The sequence below is a fragment of the Myotis yumanensis genome, unplaced genomic scaffold (genome assembly GCF_028538775.1).
Source record: "Myotis yumanensis isolate MYYU_CA2020_CCGP unplaced genomic scaffold, mMyoYum1.0.hap1 SCAF_10, whole genome shotgun sequence".
Taxonomy (NCBI): Eukaryota; Metazoa; Chordata; class Mammalia; order Chiroptera; family Vespertilionidae; genus Myotis; species Myotis yumanensis.
The window spans coordinates 37,110,579-37,127,332 of record NW_027223761.1 but is presented as its reverse complement, the minus strand read 5'-3'; the positions used below and the strand labels follow the sequence as shown (position 1 = coordinate 37,127,332).

General features: G+C 37.3%; 1 protein-coding gene across 1 annotated transcript in view; it reads left to right on the top strand.

The window, feature by feature from the left end:
• IPO7 (importin 7) overlaps window positions 1–12,415 on the top strand; it is a 68,362-nt gene extending 55,947 nt beyond the window's left edge. The window contains exons 16-25 of the mRNA XM_070425328.1: window positions 1,836–1,964; window positions 3,685–3,751; window positions 3,836–3,961; window positions 4,403–4,500; window positions 5,824–5,919; window positions 8,155–8,375; window positions 8,466–8,671; window positions 9,707–9,913; window positions 11,085–11,201; window positions 12,165–12,415. Coding sequence (XP_070281429.1) covers window positions 1,836–1,964; window positions 3,685–3,751; window positions 3,836–3,961; window positions 4,403–4,500; window positions 5,824–5,919; window positions 8,155–8,375; window positions 8,466–8,671; window positions 9,707–9,913; window positions 11,085–11,201; window positions 12,165–12,262 — 1,365 coding nt within the window. The 3' untranslated portion in view covers window positions 12,263–12,415. The remainder of the gene's footprint in view (window positions 1–1,835; window positions 1,965–3,684; window positions 3,752–3,835; window positions 3,962–4,402; window positions 4,501–5,823; window positions 5,920–8,154; window positions 8,376–8,465; window positions 8,672–9,706; window positions 9,914–11,084; window positions 11,202–12,164) is intronic.
• Window positions 12,416–16,754: the final 4,339 nt, after the last annotated feature.

Here is a 16,754-nt window from a genome sequence, read left to right as displayed (position 1 = left end):
TTTCTCTTTAATGCTCAGGAGCCCAGGTATAGGGGACAGTTAGGTTCAGGGCCTCAGGTCTGGTAGACTTAAGATTTGTAAGCAGTCCAAGTGCCCATCAGTAAATGAGTGCATAAAAAGCTGTGGTACATTTACACAGTGGAATATTACTCGGCTGTAAAAAAAAGAAGGAAATGGATGGACTGGGAGAAGATTATGCTAAGTGAAATAAACCAGTCAGAAAGACTTATGTAGAAATGTAGAATCTACTGAACAAACTACACAAAATAGAAACAGAGTCATAGATACAGAAAACAGACTGACACACCTGTCAGGGAGGGAGTTGGAGGTCTAGGTAAAAAGGATAAAGGGATTTAGCAAAAACCACATAAACACAGATAACACTTATCCTCCTATATAATAAAACAAATTGACCCTAACAGCAGAATGACTGGTCACTATGACACACATTGACCACCAGGGGGCAGATGCTTAATGCAGGAGCTGCCCCCTGGTGGTCAGTGCGCTCCCACACGGGGAGCTCTGCTCAGCCACAAGCCCGGCTGACGGCTGCCAGTACAGCAGGGGTGGTGGGAGCCTCTCCCACCTCCTCAGCAGTGCTAAGGATATCTGACTGCAGCTTAGGCCTGCTGCCAGAGGGATGTCTGACTGCCAGCTTGGGCCCGATCCCCCCGGGAGCGGGCTAAGCCAGCAGGTGGTCATCCCCTGAGGGGTCCCAGACTGCAAGAGGGCACAGGCCGGGCTGAGGGACTGCCCCCTGAATGCACAAATTTTTGTGCACCAGGCCTCTAGTAGTGATTATAAGAGGGAAAGGGTGGTGGGGAAGGTAGGCAAGCGTAAAAGGGGGATAAATTGTGATGGAAAGAGACTTGACTGATGTTGGATGGGGAACACACTACAATATACAGATGTGTATTATAGAACTGTACACCTGAAACATAATTTTATTAACTAATGTTACCCCAACAAATTCAGTAAAAACAAAATTTTAGAAATAGTTTCCTGGAAAATTATACACTTTTAAAGTTTTCCCCTTTTTTGGTTTTTAGATAGAGAGGAAGGGAGAGAGAGAGAAACATTGATATAAGAGGGAAATATTGATGAGTTGCCTCCTGCACACTCCTACTGGGGATCAAGCCCGAATCCTAGGTATGTGGCCTAACTGGGAATCAAACTGGCAACCTTTCAGGTTCATGGACTATGCTTAACCAACTGAGCCACTTCAGGCAGGGTTGGAAAATTATATTCTTAACAGCTGATTTTGCCATGTATGAGGACATTTGAATAAATGTAATATCATTCATTATGTATGTATATTGCATTTATAATATGTTGGTCTGATTATTAGTTATGACTCAGAAATTTGTTTCAAATAGTTGAATATTGCAATAACAAAACCTTGATGATTAAAATACTTGATACCTGTATTTGGGCATTATCAGCTATTAGCCAGTAATATTAATAAAAATATTCATAGTAGGGGTGGGGGGCAATGGGAGCATAAGGACAGATATGTAATAACTTAATCAATAAAGAAAAATATTCATAATATTAAACAGTTTCTGTCCCTTGCCTCATTTATTTTCACAGTTTCTCTATGAAGTTCCCAAATGAGATGTCAGGAAACAAAGGTCAAATAAGTTGTTTAAGGTCCCCCAGAAATTCACAAAAAAGTACCATTTGATTATAGTGTCCAAGCTCTTAATTATTACTGATCAGTTTGGAAACATTGCTTATGTTGTTTCAGTGAGAACATTTTAAAATTAAAATTTTCAGACCAAAGAATGTTTATGCTGTTTTAATGGCAAACCTAAGTTATATTCTTTTTAATCTAGGCAATGACATTTAATCAAGTAATCCAGACTGGGCAAGATGAAGAAGGAAGTGATGACAAAGCTGTTACTGCTATGGGAATCTTGAATACTATTGACACACTTCTTAGTGTAGTTGAAGATCATAAAGAGGTAAGGGACTGATCTAGTGTTGTAAAGGTTTTAGGTTATTTCAAGCCATTCCTTATCAATTATTCTGTTTTTTGGATGGCTTTTACATAAAATTTTGGTCATTTTCTCATGCACCTTGATTCTGCCATCTTTTAAATAGTTCCCTATTGTAAGGATAAGAGTACCTTGTTTTAGGTTCCTTACTACTAGAAGGAACACAATATTTATATTACCATATCTTTACCCCAAAGCTGAGGATTTTTGGCTCCCTCTTAGGTTACCTTTTCCAGATCCAAAAGTGTGGTGATTCCTAGGAAAATAATATGCTACTTGGTGTTTCTTATCAATAAAAAAAAATTTTTTTTAACTATGGTAGAATACACATAACATAAAATTACCATCTTAACTATTTTTACACGTATAGTTCAGTAGTACATTCACATTGTTGTGCAACCATCATCATCATCATTGTAGTTTTCTTTTATTATTATCTTTTTTTTTTTTTTTTAATATATTTTATTAATTTTTTACAGAGAAGAAGGGAGAGAGATAGAGAGTCAGAAACATCGATGAGAGAGAAACATCGATCAGCTGCCTCCTGCACATCTCCCACTGGGGATGTGCCCGCAACCCAGGTACATGCCCTTGACCGGAATCGAACCTGGGACCCTTCAGTCCACAGGCTGATGCTCTATCCACTGAGCCAAACCGGTTTCGGCTTATTATTATCTTTTAAAAAAGGTGTGAACTGTAAATGAATTTTTAAAATGGAATTATTCAAAATATATACAGAAAAGAGAAATATACAGAGAAAAACTATACCCAAAACTCTTTAATCACTACCAAAATGTATTAGATTTTAACATTTTACAGTATATCCTTTAGATTTTATTTTCAGTAAGAAAAACAATTTCAGATTTATGTCATTAAAGCTCTTGGGTTACCACTTCCTAATCTCATTTCTTTATTTCCTTCCCTTTGAAGTAATCACTGTCCCGAACTTGCTGTTTATTTATATCCACAAATTGTGCTTTCAGATTATCTACAAATTGCCTTTTGCAATATGAGATTTTAATAAATTATTTTTTATTCTTGATAATAGTAGGTAGGCAGAAGCCATATAGTAAGCTAACTTATGATTAGCAAGTCAATTGTTTACTATATTTGAAGAAAATGTATTAAACATAATATGTATTTGAGATGGATGTTCTTTTTTTATATCTGATTAGTAAATTTTTATCTTATTTCCCCTTGCGCCATCATAAACATTCTGATGTATTTCAGGTACTTAGGATCCAATTGAAGACCACGCTAACAATAAAAAGAACTTGTATTTTCCGTCTTATATGATTGGGGGCCTGGTTCTCTATATCTACTATAATTATATAAATGGAAGTGGTTAGAATAATGTTTTCTTTCAAATAATTGTTCTGTAAGTCACTGACAGTGACTTTTCAGTTATATCTGGGTTGAGTTAATACTTACACACAAAAAAATTTAAAGTCTGTCTACAGAACATTTGTGGCTCCTTTAATTTTTGGGTAAACTACATATGTTATTCCTTGTGTTATGGTTCACAACATTGTAATATTATGAGTGAATCATTTCAGTGCAGAGAACTAAAATGATTTCTTAACAATACTGACTTTATTTTAATACACTGAATTACACTATACATTGCTCAGTAATTCATTCAGGTGCTGTGATTCCTCCATGTAATTTTTTTTCCCTTTTCTTTTAGATAACTCAGCAGCTTGAGGGAATCTGCTTACAGGTCATTGGAACTGTTTTACAACAGCATGTCTTAGGTATATACCTCTAAGTTGTGGTAAGAATTTACTGCTATTTCACATCAGCAAGCATTATACTAATGTCTCCATGTTCTCTTTTAGAATTCTATGAGGAGATCTTCTCTTTAGCACATAGTTTGACATGTCAACAAGTGTCTCCACAGATGTGGCAGCTTCTACCTCTGGTATTTGAGGTTTTTCAACAAGATGGCTTTGATTACTTTACAGGTAAATCACAATAGAAATACTGAAGATTTTTTCCATTTTGCTGTATATCAATTGAACACGTACTTTTGAATATTCTAAGTGCATGATTTGTTTGGATAAATTATTAGTACCAGTTAATGCTCAAGGATCCATAGCATTGATTTCCATTGTATATTTTGATTTAGTTATTTAGTGTTTTGTTTTTCCTTTTAACACATATTCTTATCCTCTGGCTCCCTGTCCATAGTCTTTTTGTAATCTTTGTGTTTTAACTACTAACTATAAAGGAATTCACTTTAATAATGGATCATTCCTTCATCTAATTATAAATAAATATACTTTAATTAAAAGCAAATGTTACAGAAAAAACAACCTCAGATTTGCTTTCTTTTTCTAAGGAGATTTTTCCAACCCATAGTATTTATATTAGTAAGGGTAATTAACTGGTGCTTTTTAATACAGATATGATGCCTCTGCTTCATAATTATGTGACAGTTGATACGGACACACTTCTATCTGATACCAAGTATCTTGAAATGATATACAGTATGTGCAAAAAGGTAGGTCATTTTAATTAATAGAAGAACGTATGTCATGCAGCTGGTGCTATGAAAAGTAGAAAATTGTTAAGTTACATCATACCACATTATGCCAAACAGATTGTATGGGTCTAACAGAATAAGGCCTTTAAAAGTTTAAACTAAATAACACCTTGATATCTTAGATGCCACAATAATGGCTTTGACAATTATTTGTCTTGTGTCTGCCCACTGACATTTAACTAAAGTTATAAATGTTTTTGATTTTCAGAGTGCTTGGAGCTTAACTTTAGCGTAGTTCTTTGCTAGGCTTTGAATCCAAAGAAGGAAAGTATCTAAAACTTGAGATATGTTTGAAAGGATCAGGAATCATTACAGATATTTTATAAAGAAAATTCCTGGAGACAGTGGGTTTATGGAGGCTATACACTAATTATTTAGTAAATAGCAAGATTGTAACGGGAGGGTTTCTTATAAAGTCAAAAGTACTGTGCCATTTCTTGGGAAGTACAAGATAAATTTTTGGTGAATGCTTTTTAAAAAAATGCTTTTCTTCAATTAGAGGGAATAAAATACTTGAATGGAGGCTCTTCAATATCAAAGTCACTATGATTGGTAGCATTTAATTTTCTAAAAGTGCTTGTTGAGAGGCAGCAGGCTGTTTAACATCAGGCATCTAAAAAATTATTTTGCTCCATGAAGTTTTTAGATGTGCTTGTCCTCATTTCCTTTCTGACAGCTTAGTCACAAAATAATCATCTACTTGTTATTTAATATTTATTGCCAGTACTATTATCATGTTAATACTCTGGGAATAGATATCTACACCATCATATTCCAGAACATTGTCATTAACATTTTCAGCCCTTTAGTACTAACTAGCACACCTACTCCATGTTTTTTTTATTACTTGTCCCGGGACATTTCTTGTCTGCCTCTTGCTTCCTCCTGTCCCAAAAAGTATTTTTTATTTTTTGAGACTTGTGTAGAGAAAAGATTTTAAACAATATCAGCTTAGTTTTTTTGTAGTTCTTTACATAAGAGCCAGATATCCCTGAGAAAGGTAGGGTCCTTTGGCATGTTTCTGTGAAAAGTAATGGTTATCAAGGTGCTACTGTCTGGAATGGCACTATGGGGAGATGCTTTGATTATGTAGACCAAGATCCGGATTGCTAGAATGTGACAAACAACTGCATCCTCCCAGGTGCTTTACATTATAGTCTGAATATTGTAATCATTCATAGTTAGAGTATCTTAAATACTCCAGAGACTAAAGACAGGACAGAAATTCTCAGATTGGAAGGTTTCATGACTACTCGCTTCAATTTGTATTGTGTTGATCAGGTTCTTACAGGGGTTGCAGGAGAAGATGCAGAGTGTCATGCAGCAAAATTATTAGAGGTCATCATTCTACAATGCAAAGGGCGTGGCATTGACCAGGTCAGTAAGGCTAACTATTAATGATTTGTATGTGAGACTTCAGAGAGGAAATCTTTCCCTCCACTTTTTTCTTTTTGGCCATTTGTTATATATTCTGGACATTGTTGTTTAATATGACACCTAAATTGGTTTAAAATTTAATAAATATATAATAACCATGTTTAATATACCTGTGTTCAATATGACTGGCAAGTTTTATGGCTACTTGTTATCATGCAAGGTAAGTTATGATAGTATTGCTTGCTATTATCATTTTTGAATAAAATAGATTTAGTCATTAAATTTCCAGTCAGTTTCAATAGGAATTGTTGCCCAGCTTTATTGAGATATAATCTAATCTAATGCAGTGGGGCCTTGACTTACGAGTTTAATTGGTTCCATGATGAAGCTCGTAACTCAAATTACTCGTATGTCGAATCAAAAAGTAAACAAGTGAGACCCGTGACGCTGGGCTGATGTTGTGGCATTCACTGTGACGTTCGCTGCGCCTACTAGCGGTGGGGTATCTGAAGCTGGCTCGTAACCTGAATTTTAGCTTGCAACTCAAAGCAAAAAATCGGCCGAGAGACAGCTTATCTCTCGAAAAACTCGTTAGTTGGGACTATTGTAAGTCAAGGCCCCACTGTAAAAGGGTAACATGCAAATTGATCGCACCTCTGCTACATCCAAAGCCATACCCACCAGCCAATCAGAGCAACTATATACAAATTAACCCAACTAAGATGGCGGCTGGCAGCCACGGAACTGGAGCAAGCAGGAGGCTTGGTTACCCGGGCAATGGAGGAAGCCAAACTTACTGCCTGCCCTGGCCAGCTGTGGCCTCCACTTAAGGCAACAACGTTTCAATTATAGAAGAAAAATAAATCCCAGATACTTGCTTCCAGCCAGCCTTGCTGGGAGCTTGGGTGGCTGGGGCCTGTGGGCAGCCTGCAAACAGCCATCAGCCCCTCACCCAGGCTGGCCAGGCACTCCAGCGGGGACCCACACTCTCATGGGGTGAGGGTCCCCACTGAGGGGCTTGGCCAGCCCGCAGACAGCCATCAGCCCCTCACCCAGGCTGGCCAGGCACCCCAGCAAGAACCCCCTCCCTGAAGCGGGTGTGGCCAGTCTAAAAACGGCCCTCAGCCTCTCACCCAGGCTGGCCAGGCACCCCAGCGGGACCCCCGCCCTGAACCAGGACACCATTCAGGGCAAACCAGCTGGCCCCTACCCATGCACCAGGCCTCTATCCTATATAATAAAAGGGTAATATGCAAATTGACCCTAACAGCAGAATGACTGGGAATGACTGGTCACTATGACACACTGACCACCAGGGGGCAGACACTCAATGCAGGAGTTGCCCCCTGGTGGTCATTGCACTCCCACAGAGGGAGCTCTGCTCAGCCACAAGCCAGGCTGAAGGCTGCCAGTACAGTGGTGGTGGTGGGAGCCTCTCCCGCCTCCTCAGCAGCGCTAAGGATATCCGACTGCAGCTTAGGCCTGCTGCCAGAGAGATGTCTGACTGCCAGCTTAGGCCCAATCCCCCAGGGAGCGGGCCTAAGCCAGCAGGTGATCATCCCCTGAGGGGTCCCAGACTGCGAGAGGGCACAGGTTGGCTGAGGGACAACCCCCCCACCCCAGTGCACAAATTTTTGTGGACCGGGCCTCTAGTTGAAATAGAACATTGTATAAGTTGAAGGTATACAGTGTGATGAGTATATATTGCAGAAATTATTGCCATGGTAAGGTTAGCCAGTTGGAGTATTGCGAATCCATGATAGCTATTGCTGTTAATGCTCTTTTTTTTTTTTTTTTTTAAGGGGAGAATGATGATTTTTATTTTTATTTCTTAAAATATATTTTATTGATTTTTTTACAGAGAGAAAGGGAGAGGGATAGAGAGGTAGAAACATCAATGAGAGAGAAACATTGATCAGCTGCCTCCTGCACACTCCCTACTGGGGATGTGTCCGCAACCAAGGTACTTGCCCTTGACTGGAATTGAACCTGGGACCCTTGAGTCCACAGGCTGACACTCTGTCTACTGAGCCAAACCGGTTAGGGTGAGGCTCTATCTTGATGAAGACTTATCTCTCTCTAAAATTAGATTTCCCAGTGAAATGCCTCAACAAAAAGCTATTATATCATTTAATGGGGGAAGGGGGTGAAATGAGGGAACAAGTAAGTTAATATGGGTAGGATAATTAGATTGCTGTTAATTTGTAATTTTGGAATATTTTTCTTTCTTAATAGTGCATTCCCTCATTCGTGGAAGCAGCGTTAGAGAGACTGACAAGAGAGGTGAAGACAAGTGAACTTCGAACAATGTGCCTGCAAGTTGCCATTGCAGCTTTGTATTATAATCCACACCTCCTTCTTAACACTTTAGAAAATCTTCGCTTCCCTAATAACGTTGAACCAGTTACAAATCATTTTATCACACAGTGGCTTAATGATGTTGATTGTTTCTTGGGGTGAGTGACGTATATTGGATATTTATTTATTTAACTTTGTAAGGAACTTTGCTTATTAAGAAAAGAAAATATCTTTATTTTGCTTTTTAGGCTACATGACAGAAAGATGTGTGTTCTGGGCCTGTGTGCTCTTATTGATATGGAACAAATACCACAAGTTTTAAATCAGGTTTCTGGACAGATTTTGCCAGCTTTTATCCTTTTATTTAATGGATTAAAAAGAGCATATGCCTGCCATGCAGAACATGAAAATGACAGTGATGATGATGATGAAGCTGATGATGATGATGAAACGGGTAAGGGATTTGGGGCAGAGAAAGCCAAACTTACCTAGTTTGAAATATCACTAGACTTAACTTATTTATTAGCCCTTCTTCTAAGGCTGTGGTTCTCAACCTGTGGGTCACGACCCCTTTGGGGGTCGAACGACCCTTTCACAGGGCTCGCCTAAGACCATTGGAAAACACATATATAATTACATATCGTTTTTGTGATTAATCACTATGCTTTAATTATGTTCAATTTGTAACGATGAAATTGGGGGTCACCACAACACGAGGAACTGTATTAAAGGGTCGCGGCATTAGGAAGGTTGAGAACCACTGTTCTAAAGAAATGTGAAATCATAGCCAAATGTTTTCATTTCCATTATTCATAGAAAGACAGTCTTACCTTCCCATTAAGGTAAGGTCTAAGAAGGCAGGAACTCAGCTATATCTATAAAAGCACTTCTAGGCATTTATGTGTTGATCTAGCATCTCAGTGTTGATCTATCATTTATTAGTGCTAATATCTCAGCGTCCTAACTGTAAAATAAAATTAATTGGATGTTGCCTAGTATATTTCACCTACAAGACACTATAGACTACAAGAGTACAAATTAATAGAATGTTGGTTAAGAGAAATTATTATAATGGTTACAAAATAAGGTAACAATTGTCATTTTTGTGTTTTATTAAAATGTGTGAACATTTTAATAGCCAGCCATTAAAAAGTCTTGCCAAACGAGTTCTGTGGATGTAATATAAACTACATGATTATTAGTGTTTGGTTTGGTATATTGTCATATGGCTCAGGGTACACCAAGTGCTGATCTCATTATGCAGTCATTTTTCAAACCTCTAATATTATTAAGAATTATGGTTGGGTTTCTTGCATTCCTTCGATAATTTTTTTCCTATTTATTGCTGAACACATACCTAAACACCAGTTCCTGGAACTCTTCCCTGAATTTATTCAATTAGGATTTGTAGTTTACTGTTTCACTGTCAGTTGGTTGAGTAACAGAATATTGCAATATTAACAAAAGGGCCTATTTTTTGACTTGGCAGAGGAACTGGGGAGTGATGAAGATGACATTGATGAAGATGGTCAAGAATACTTAGAGATTCTGGCTAAACAAGCAGGTGAAGATGGAGATGACGACGAATGGGAAGAAAATGATGCTGAGGAGACTGCTCTGGAAGGCTATTCCACAATCATTGATGATGAAGATAACCCTGTTGATGAGTATCAAATATTTAAAGCTATATTTCAAAGTAAGTCACGTCATATGTAATTTATATACTTCTAATATGATCAATTTCTGTGAACCAATCTGTTCTTAGATCTGTCCCTTAAAGGGATTTGAGTATATCATACCCAGTAGAATATGCTTTAGGATTGTTAGGCAAAGTAACCAAAGTTATTTCTGCTGTTGCCATAGTTTGAGAGGATTTTCTTTATCTTATTATTTTTATTTAGATTATAATTTTGAATCATGCATATAGGAAAATAGTGTGGTTCAAAAAGTTTATACGATGATAGTTCCTCTTTCCCACTTCTGATTTCTAGCCTCCCAGCTTACCCCAGAAGTATTCACTCTTGTGTTTGTGTATCTTCCCAGCCAAATCCACACTTAGCTGTCTAAGAATTGGACATGGCATTGGAATCCTTTTTCCTTTTTTCCTGTGTCACAGTATGGATGGCTACAGATTATTTGGTGCCCTTTTATTCCCTTTTTTATCATCATGTACTTGCACTTCAACAAAATATAACGTGTTCCATCATTCAGCTTAGATATTAAAATTGGCATATTTGAAATACCCTTTTCTCCCAGAGTTAACTATTGCGTTGTTTATCATTCCTATGCATTATGAACTTTGATATAGAATAAGTTTTCTCATAACCAAGGCATTCGTTTTCTAAGCCCATGACAAAGTAATTTTGATACAAGAAACACACAGAAATGTTTTTTGCAGAAACACACAGAAATGTTATTTATTTTGTACCATTCACCCCTTTATATGCATCTACTTAATGTTTCTTGTTTTGTTTTTTTTTAATTTAGGGATTTGAAAATTCTAACCAAAGAACCTTGATTATTATGAAATTGTTTTAACTCTGAATTTGTTTAAGTGGGTTGTGTTCATTTTATCTCTAAACTTTTCCTAGTTTGTTACTTATTGTATAAGAACTGGTTTAAGTTCTGAGTCCTTATTTGCTATAGATATGAATTATGAGAATGATTAGGTTTTTTAAGGCATTAATGCTAAACCAGAATTTTTTCTCCCTATATCATTTGTTTCACAAGTAATTTAAAATTACTGTTGAGGGAATGTAAAATAGACCAGAATTTTAGTACTGGAGGAGGAGTTCAGGGGACAAACTAGAAAGGAGCTACCAGGTCTCTCACTATTTCCATTTCCCCGTTTTGTTTCTTTTTGATAGCTATACAAAATCGTAATCCTGTGTGGTATCAGACTCTGACTCATGGTCTTAATGAAGAACAAAGAAAACAGTTACAGGATATAGCAACTCTGGCTGATCAAAGAAGGGCAGCCCATGGTATGTTAATGTGACCACAACCCCTCTTGAATGCAGTTCATGATTTGATATAGGTTTAAAATTTTATATTAAATTATTTTTAGCTATGTAAATGTTCCAGTTGTTGTAGGTGATAGGAATCCACTCTAACCTGAAGGAATGAAATGAAATGAATTTTGTGTTTGGCTACTTTATTGATTCTAAGTGTAGCTGAAGACTACTTTCATTGTGCAGAAGTTTTTTGTTTTTGTTTTTTTAAAAATATATTTTTTATTGATTTTTTTACAGAGAGGAAGGGAGAGGGATAGAGAGTTAGAAACATTGATGAGAGAGAAACATCAACCAGCTGCCTCCTGCACACCTCCTACAGGGGATGTGCCCGCAACCAAGGTACATGCCTTTGACCAGAATCGAACCTGGGACCTTTCAGTCCGCAGGCCGACGCTCTATCCACTGAGCCAAACCGGTTTGGCTGTGCAGAAGTTTTAAGGTTGCTCAAGCACATGGTGATGGCTTGGTAGTTGAAAATCTTATTAAAAGTGTAAAAAAAAATTAAGAGTTATGGTAACAACTCTTTAGAATTATGGTTAAGAAAATCTCAGACATTACCTTATCTCTTTATCTTTAAACATTCTAGCCGGTATGCATTTCAAAAAAGGACATTTTTGCCCAGCCATCAAGGCTCATCTGTTGAGCATTGACCTATGAACCAGGAGGTCACAGTTCGATTCACTGCCGGGGCATATACCTGGGTTGTGGACTCCATCCCCAGTGTGGGCTTGCAGGAGGCAGTCGATCAATAATTCTCTCTCATCATTGATGTTTCTATCTCTCCCTTCCTCTCTGAAATCAATATTTTTATTTTTTATTTTATTTTATTTTTTTAAGAACATTTTAGAGGATACTCTAGATTTGGAACTTTGTTCTCCAAAGTAAGTAAGATGGTCACATGTTCTATTAAACTACCACTTACTTGTTTTCTAGAATCCAAAATGATTGAGAAGCATGGAGGATACAAATTCAGTGCTCCAGTTGTGCCAAGTTCTTTCAACTTTGGAGGCCCGGCACCAGGGATGAACTGAGTTACCACTGTCTTTCCTGCTGTGTGATTGTAGTGATGAGCTTGTGTTCCTCCTAGTAGCGGTTTCAGAACTGGTTCATGTTATCCACTCTAAACTAATTGATCAATAGATGGACAAAAAAAAAAAAAAAAAAAAAAAAAAAAAAACCAAAAATACACACACAAAAAAACAGGAGGTCAGACCTGATCATGGAACTTGGCACTGAAAAAGAAACCAGAGGGATTTTGTGGGGGGAGGGAGGAAACTTGGAGGGGTTTATTTCCTTTATTTTTTGAAGAAAGTAAGATTCTGACTGAAAATTCAGGTGACACTGTGGAAATATGAAACAAGAGGGGATGTCATGAAGGCAGCTTTTCTTTTTCTAAGGAAAAAATAGGCATGGGCTACAGGACTATTTAAACTGTCTCATTTACAGTGTAAGCTCAAAGGTAGATGTAATTTCTACGCCTATGAGTATTTCTCCGATTTCTGTCTCTTCCTCATCTTTGGGTATCTATTCTCCATATGTAAATAAGGTAATTGACAACCTTATTCCATCTTCATCTTTTCACTCATCAAAGATTGTTCCTATGTAGATTGGACATTTATTGTAGCACTACATAACTGATTTTTAAAAATCTGTAAATGAATTAGCACTTTCATATTGAAACAAGCCTGCTAGCCTATGTATAAAATAGCAAAATGTTTGCTGTTTATAAAAAGAAGGGATATAATGGGGTGGGGGGCATGGGTAATTTCAAGTTATTAATTTAAAAATGAACTAGCAATTTTGTACCTGGTGACTTTGTGGTGCGCTCACCTCTGATAGTGACTTGAATTCGGTATGTTAAAAGGGGTTAATGATACTTCATTGCTGCTAAAAAATGGCAATTCCCTCTGTGTCCTGCTTTTCTTAAAGCTCTCAGTGTACAAGTGGATATTTGGATACAAGACCTTACTGTAATAAGAAAGGTGATATTTGAAGCATGTAAATTGGATATAAAGTTCTACTCTTAAAGAGTTATCAAGAGTTATGGCTAACCATCGATATATGCAATCTATTAAAAGAACTTAATTCGGCTATTATGTCTTGATTTGATTGCAGTGTTTTCCTCATTATAAGAACTTTTTTCTCATTGGCCTGTTTTTATCCTGTACCTAGAAAGAGTGCAAAATGCACACTTTTAAAATTTGACATTCAATACATATCCTCTCCCCTTTTGTGGTATCTGATCTTAAATAGATAGGCAGATGGCACACGGTTCCCTCCAAAACCACTATTGATACCACTGCAAAAGTAAGCCAGCAACAGACAGTGTAGAGAGGTTGGCTTGCTTCCCTCTCTCCTAACTGCATGTTAAAAAATAAGCCTTTATTGATCTTAAACATCAGTCAGATGGGTCATACATTGGGTTATTTTTTATATACATGTATACAACAATATTTCAAATTGAAAGCAACATCTCAATGAATTCAAACTACTAAATGCTGTTATCTACAACAGATTAGAAAATTTATTGATATTTAAAATGCATAATGAAGAAAACTCATTGGTGTTGTGTTTTTCTTGTATGCCAATAATTAAGCCATTAATGTTGGCACTGTTTGGTTTTCTATTTTAACACTGAAAGGAGTGAAAGTATTTCCTATATTTATGAATTTACTATGAAAATCTTGCAAAAAAAAAAAAAAAAAAAGAATTGTCTGTCTAAAGTGTGTGAGTGAAAACTGTTAATCAAGTGTGTTTCTTTTTCCCCCAAGTTGGACACCATCTGTATACCCTAGGCAACTTAAGGGGATTTCGCTATTAGATAAAATCAATAAAATGGAGTAGTTGTATATATGAAGCATTGTGTACAGAGGGGAGATATTGAATAGTATTAAACATTTTCGTCTTCCTTTATCATTTATCCCCTACCCAATATTTAGTCTACTTTTTAAAATTTCAGACTTCACTGCTCTTTGAACTGATAGTTCCAGTTTTCACATTGTTATTGGAAAATCATATCTAATAAAAGTTTTAGTTATTCCAGTGCATAGTATGAAAATTCTCATTTGCTGAGCTTTTGTTTCAAGGAAATGTATTGGTATGTCTTTGAGAACAAGTTTTATTGTTTTCTTTGTCAGACAATCCAAACTAATTTCCACTTATGGATTTTAACTGAAATTAAAGACCTTAAAATTAAACTATATTTAATATTAAATAGTGTTTAAATGGTAGTTTCTAATGCATCTAATATATACCTCAATTTTTTTCAGTATTTCCTTAAACATTATACTTTCTTATAGATTATGAATCTTAATATATCCATGTTTTTAGGTAAGGTTGTAGAACTTTTGAAGACTTTCAGAGTATTTACAAACATGTATTTAGTTGCATGTAGATTTTAACATAGTCTTTGCCACAATTTCACTAACCTATAACATTTTTTAATTTATAGAATTCTGATTTTGTATGAGTTTCAGTATCTGTCTTTTTTAGAGGTTGACATTAGTGTATAGTCTTGATTTTGTAAACTTAAGCTATCCATCTTTTTAAATTATTCATTTATCAGTATTAAATAAAGGAAGTTTGTTTCTCTGCAGGTTATCAAATGGTGACTGTTCACCTCCAGAAGAAACTATAGAGCAGGGTTGATCCACCTTGGCCAGTGTGGCTCACTGGGGGTTGTCCTGTGCACAGAAAGGTCGCTGGCTGGATTTCTGGGTCAGGGCACATGCCTGGGTTTCAGGTTTGATCACCTTTTGAGGCACATGCAGAAGGCAGCCAATTGATATTTTGCTCTCATGTCGATCTTTCTCTTCTCGAAAACAGCAAAAAACAGGATTGATCAAACAGCCCTATCCTATATAATAAAAGGGTAATATGCAAATAGACAAAACAGCAGAACAACCAATCAAAGCATGAAATGCTAATGATATGCTAAGGCTGGTCAACTGCTTGCTATGATGTGCACTGATCACAAGGGGGCAGATGCTCCAACTGGTAGGTTAGCTTGCTGATGGGGTCGGCTGATCAGGAGAGATAGGCCGGACATGCCCTGAAGCCCTCCTGTGGTCCCTCCCTGGCCTGATCGTGCATTGGTGGGGTACCTCAGCCTGTCCTGTGCCCTCGAAATCTGGGGCAAGGGACACACACCCGTCCTGAGTGCACCAGGCCTTTAGTTGGTTATATGCTGCTATTCACCCTCAGATATAGTCCCTGAGGCAAGCATGAAGAAAAAGTCATTGAGAATTGTATTAATATGAATCTGGGAAGATCTGGCATAATGCCTTAAGCACATAGTAGGCATTCCAAAGTTTGTAAGATGAATGACCTAAAACTACATTAAAACATCCGTCATAAAAATGTCAGCTCTGTTCTACATGTTTGTTGATGATTACCTGTGACTATTAATATCCCATCTGAATTTTAGCTTTTGCAAAACCTTGATGAAGTTAGCCGCCCTTGCAATAATGCTTTGTACATGTATTTCTTACAAAGGGAAACTAGGTCCCAGCTAGATTTTTATCACTATTGGAGGAATAGATATCTTTTAAGTAATTTTATTTTTTTGTCTGAGGGAGTTCATTAATTCCTTTATATATTAGATCTTACATGTATATATTTAAAGTCACCAGTTACATTCTATTTGAATTCTGTATTGAAATGTTTCCTATCAGTCTTTTAATATTTCTTTTAAAATCCTTTTAATAAACTCAAATCAAAATTACAGGGGAACTTCCTCAACCTGAAAAATGGCATCAACCCCAAACCTAAAAAGACTGAAAAACTACCTGGCCAATGTGGCTGGTGGTTGAGCTTCAATGTATGAACCAGGAGGTTGAAGTTTGATTCCAGGTCAGGGCACATGCCCAGGTTGTGGGCTCAATCCCCAGTGTGGGGCACGCAGGAGGCAGCCGATCAAAGATTCTCTCTCATCATTGATGTTTCTATCTCTCCCTCTCCCTTCTTTGAAATCAATAATAAAAAATAAAAAAAACAAACTTAAAAACCTTCCCCCTAAGATCAAGAAACAGACTTTGCCAGTTTTGCTCTGTGGTTAGAGCTTCAGCAGCTCATGGACTGAAGGGTTTCAGGTTTGATTGTGGTCAAGGACACATACCTCATTTGCTGCTTGATCCCCAGTTGGGGCAAGTGCAGGAGGCAACCAATCGATGTTTCTGTCTCTCCCCCTCCCACTCTAGAAATCAATGGGGGGGGGGGGGGGGGGACGCAGGGGAGGGAAATCCCAGTGAAGATTAACAAAAGAACCAGATGAGGATGCCTCCCAGTTGCCACTTTCATTCAACATTTCATGAGGTTCTAGCCAGGGCAATTAGGCAAGAAGAGGAAATAAGATATCTAGATGGAAAAGGCAGGAGTTCACAGACTACAAATCTTACAGAAGACCTTAAGAAATCCATGCAAAAAGAACTAATTGACCATCAAGGTTGTAGGACACAAGATCAATACACAAAATCAGTTGTGCCCTGGCCAGTGTTTATCAATTGAGCGCTGTCCTGTGCATGG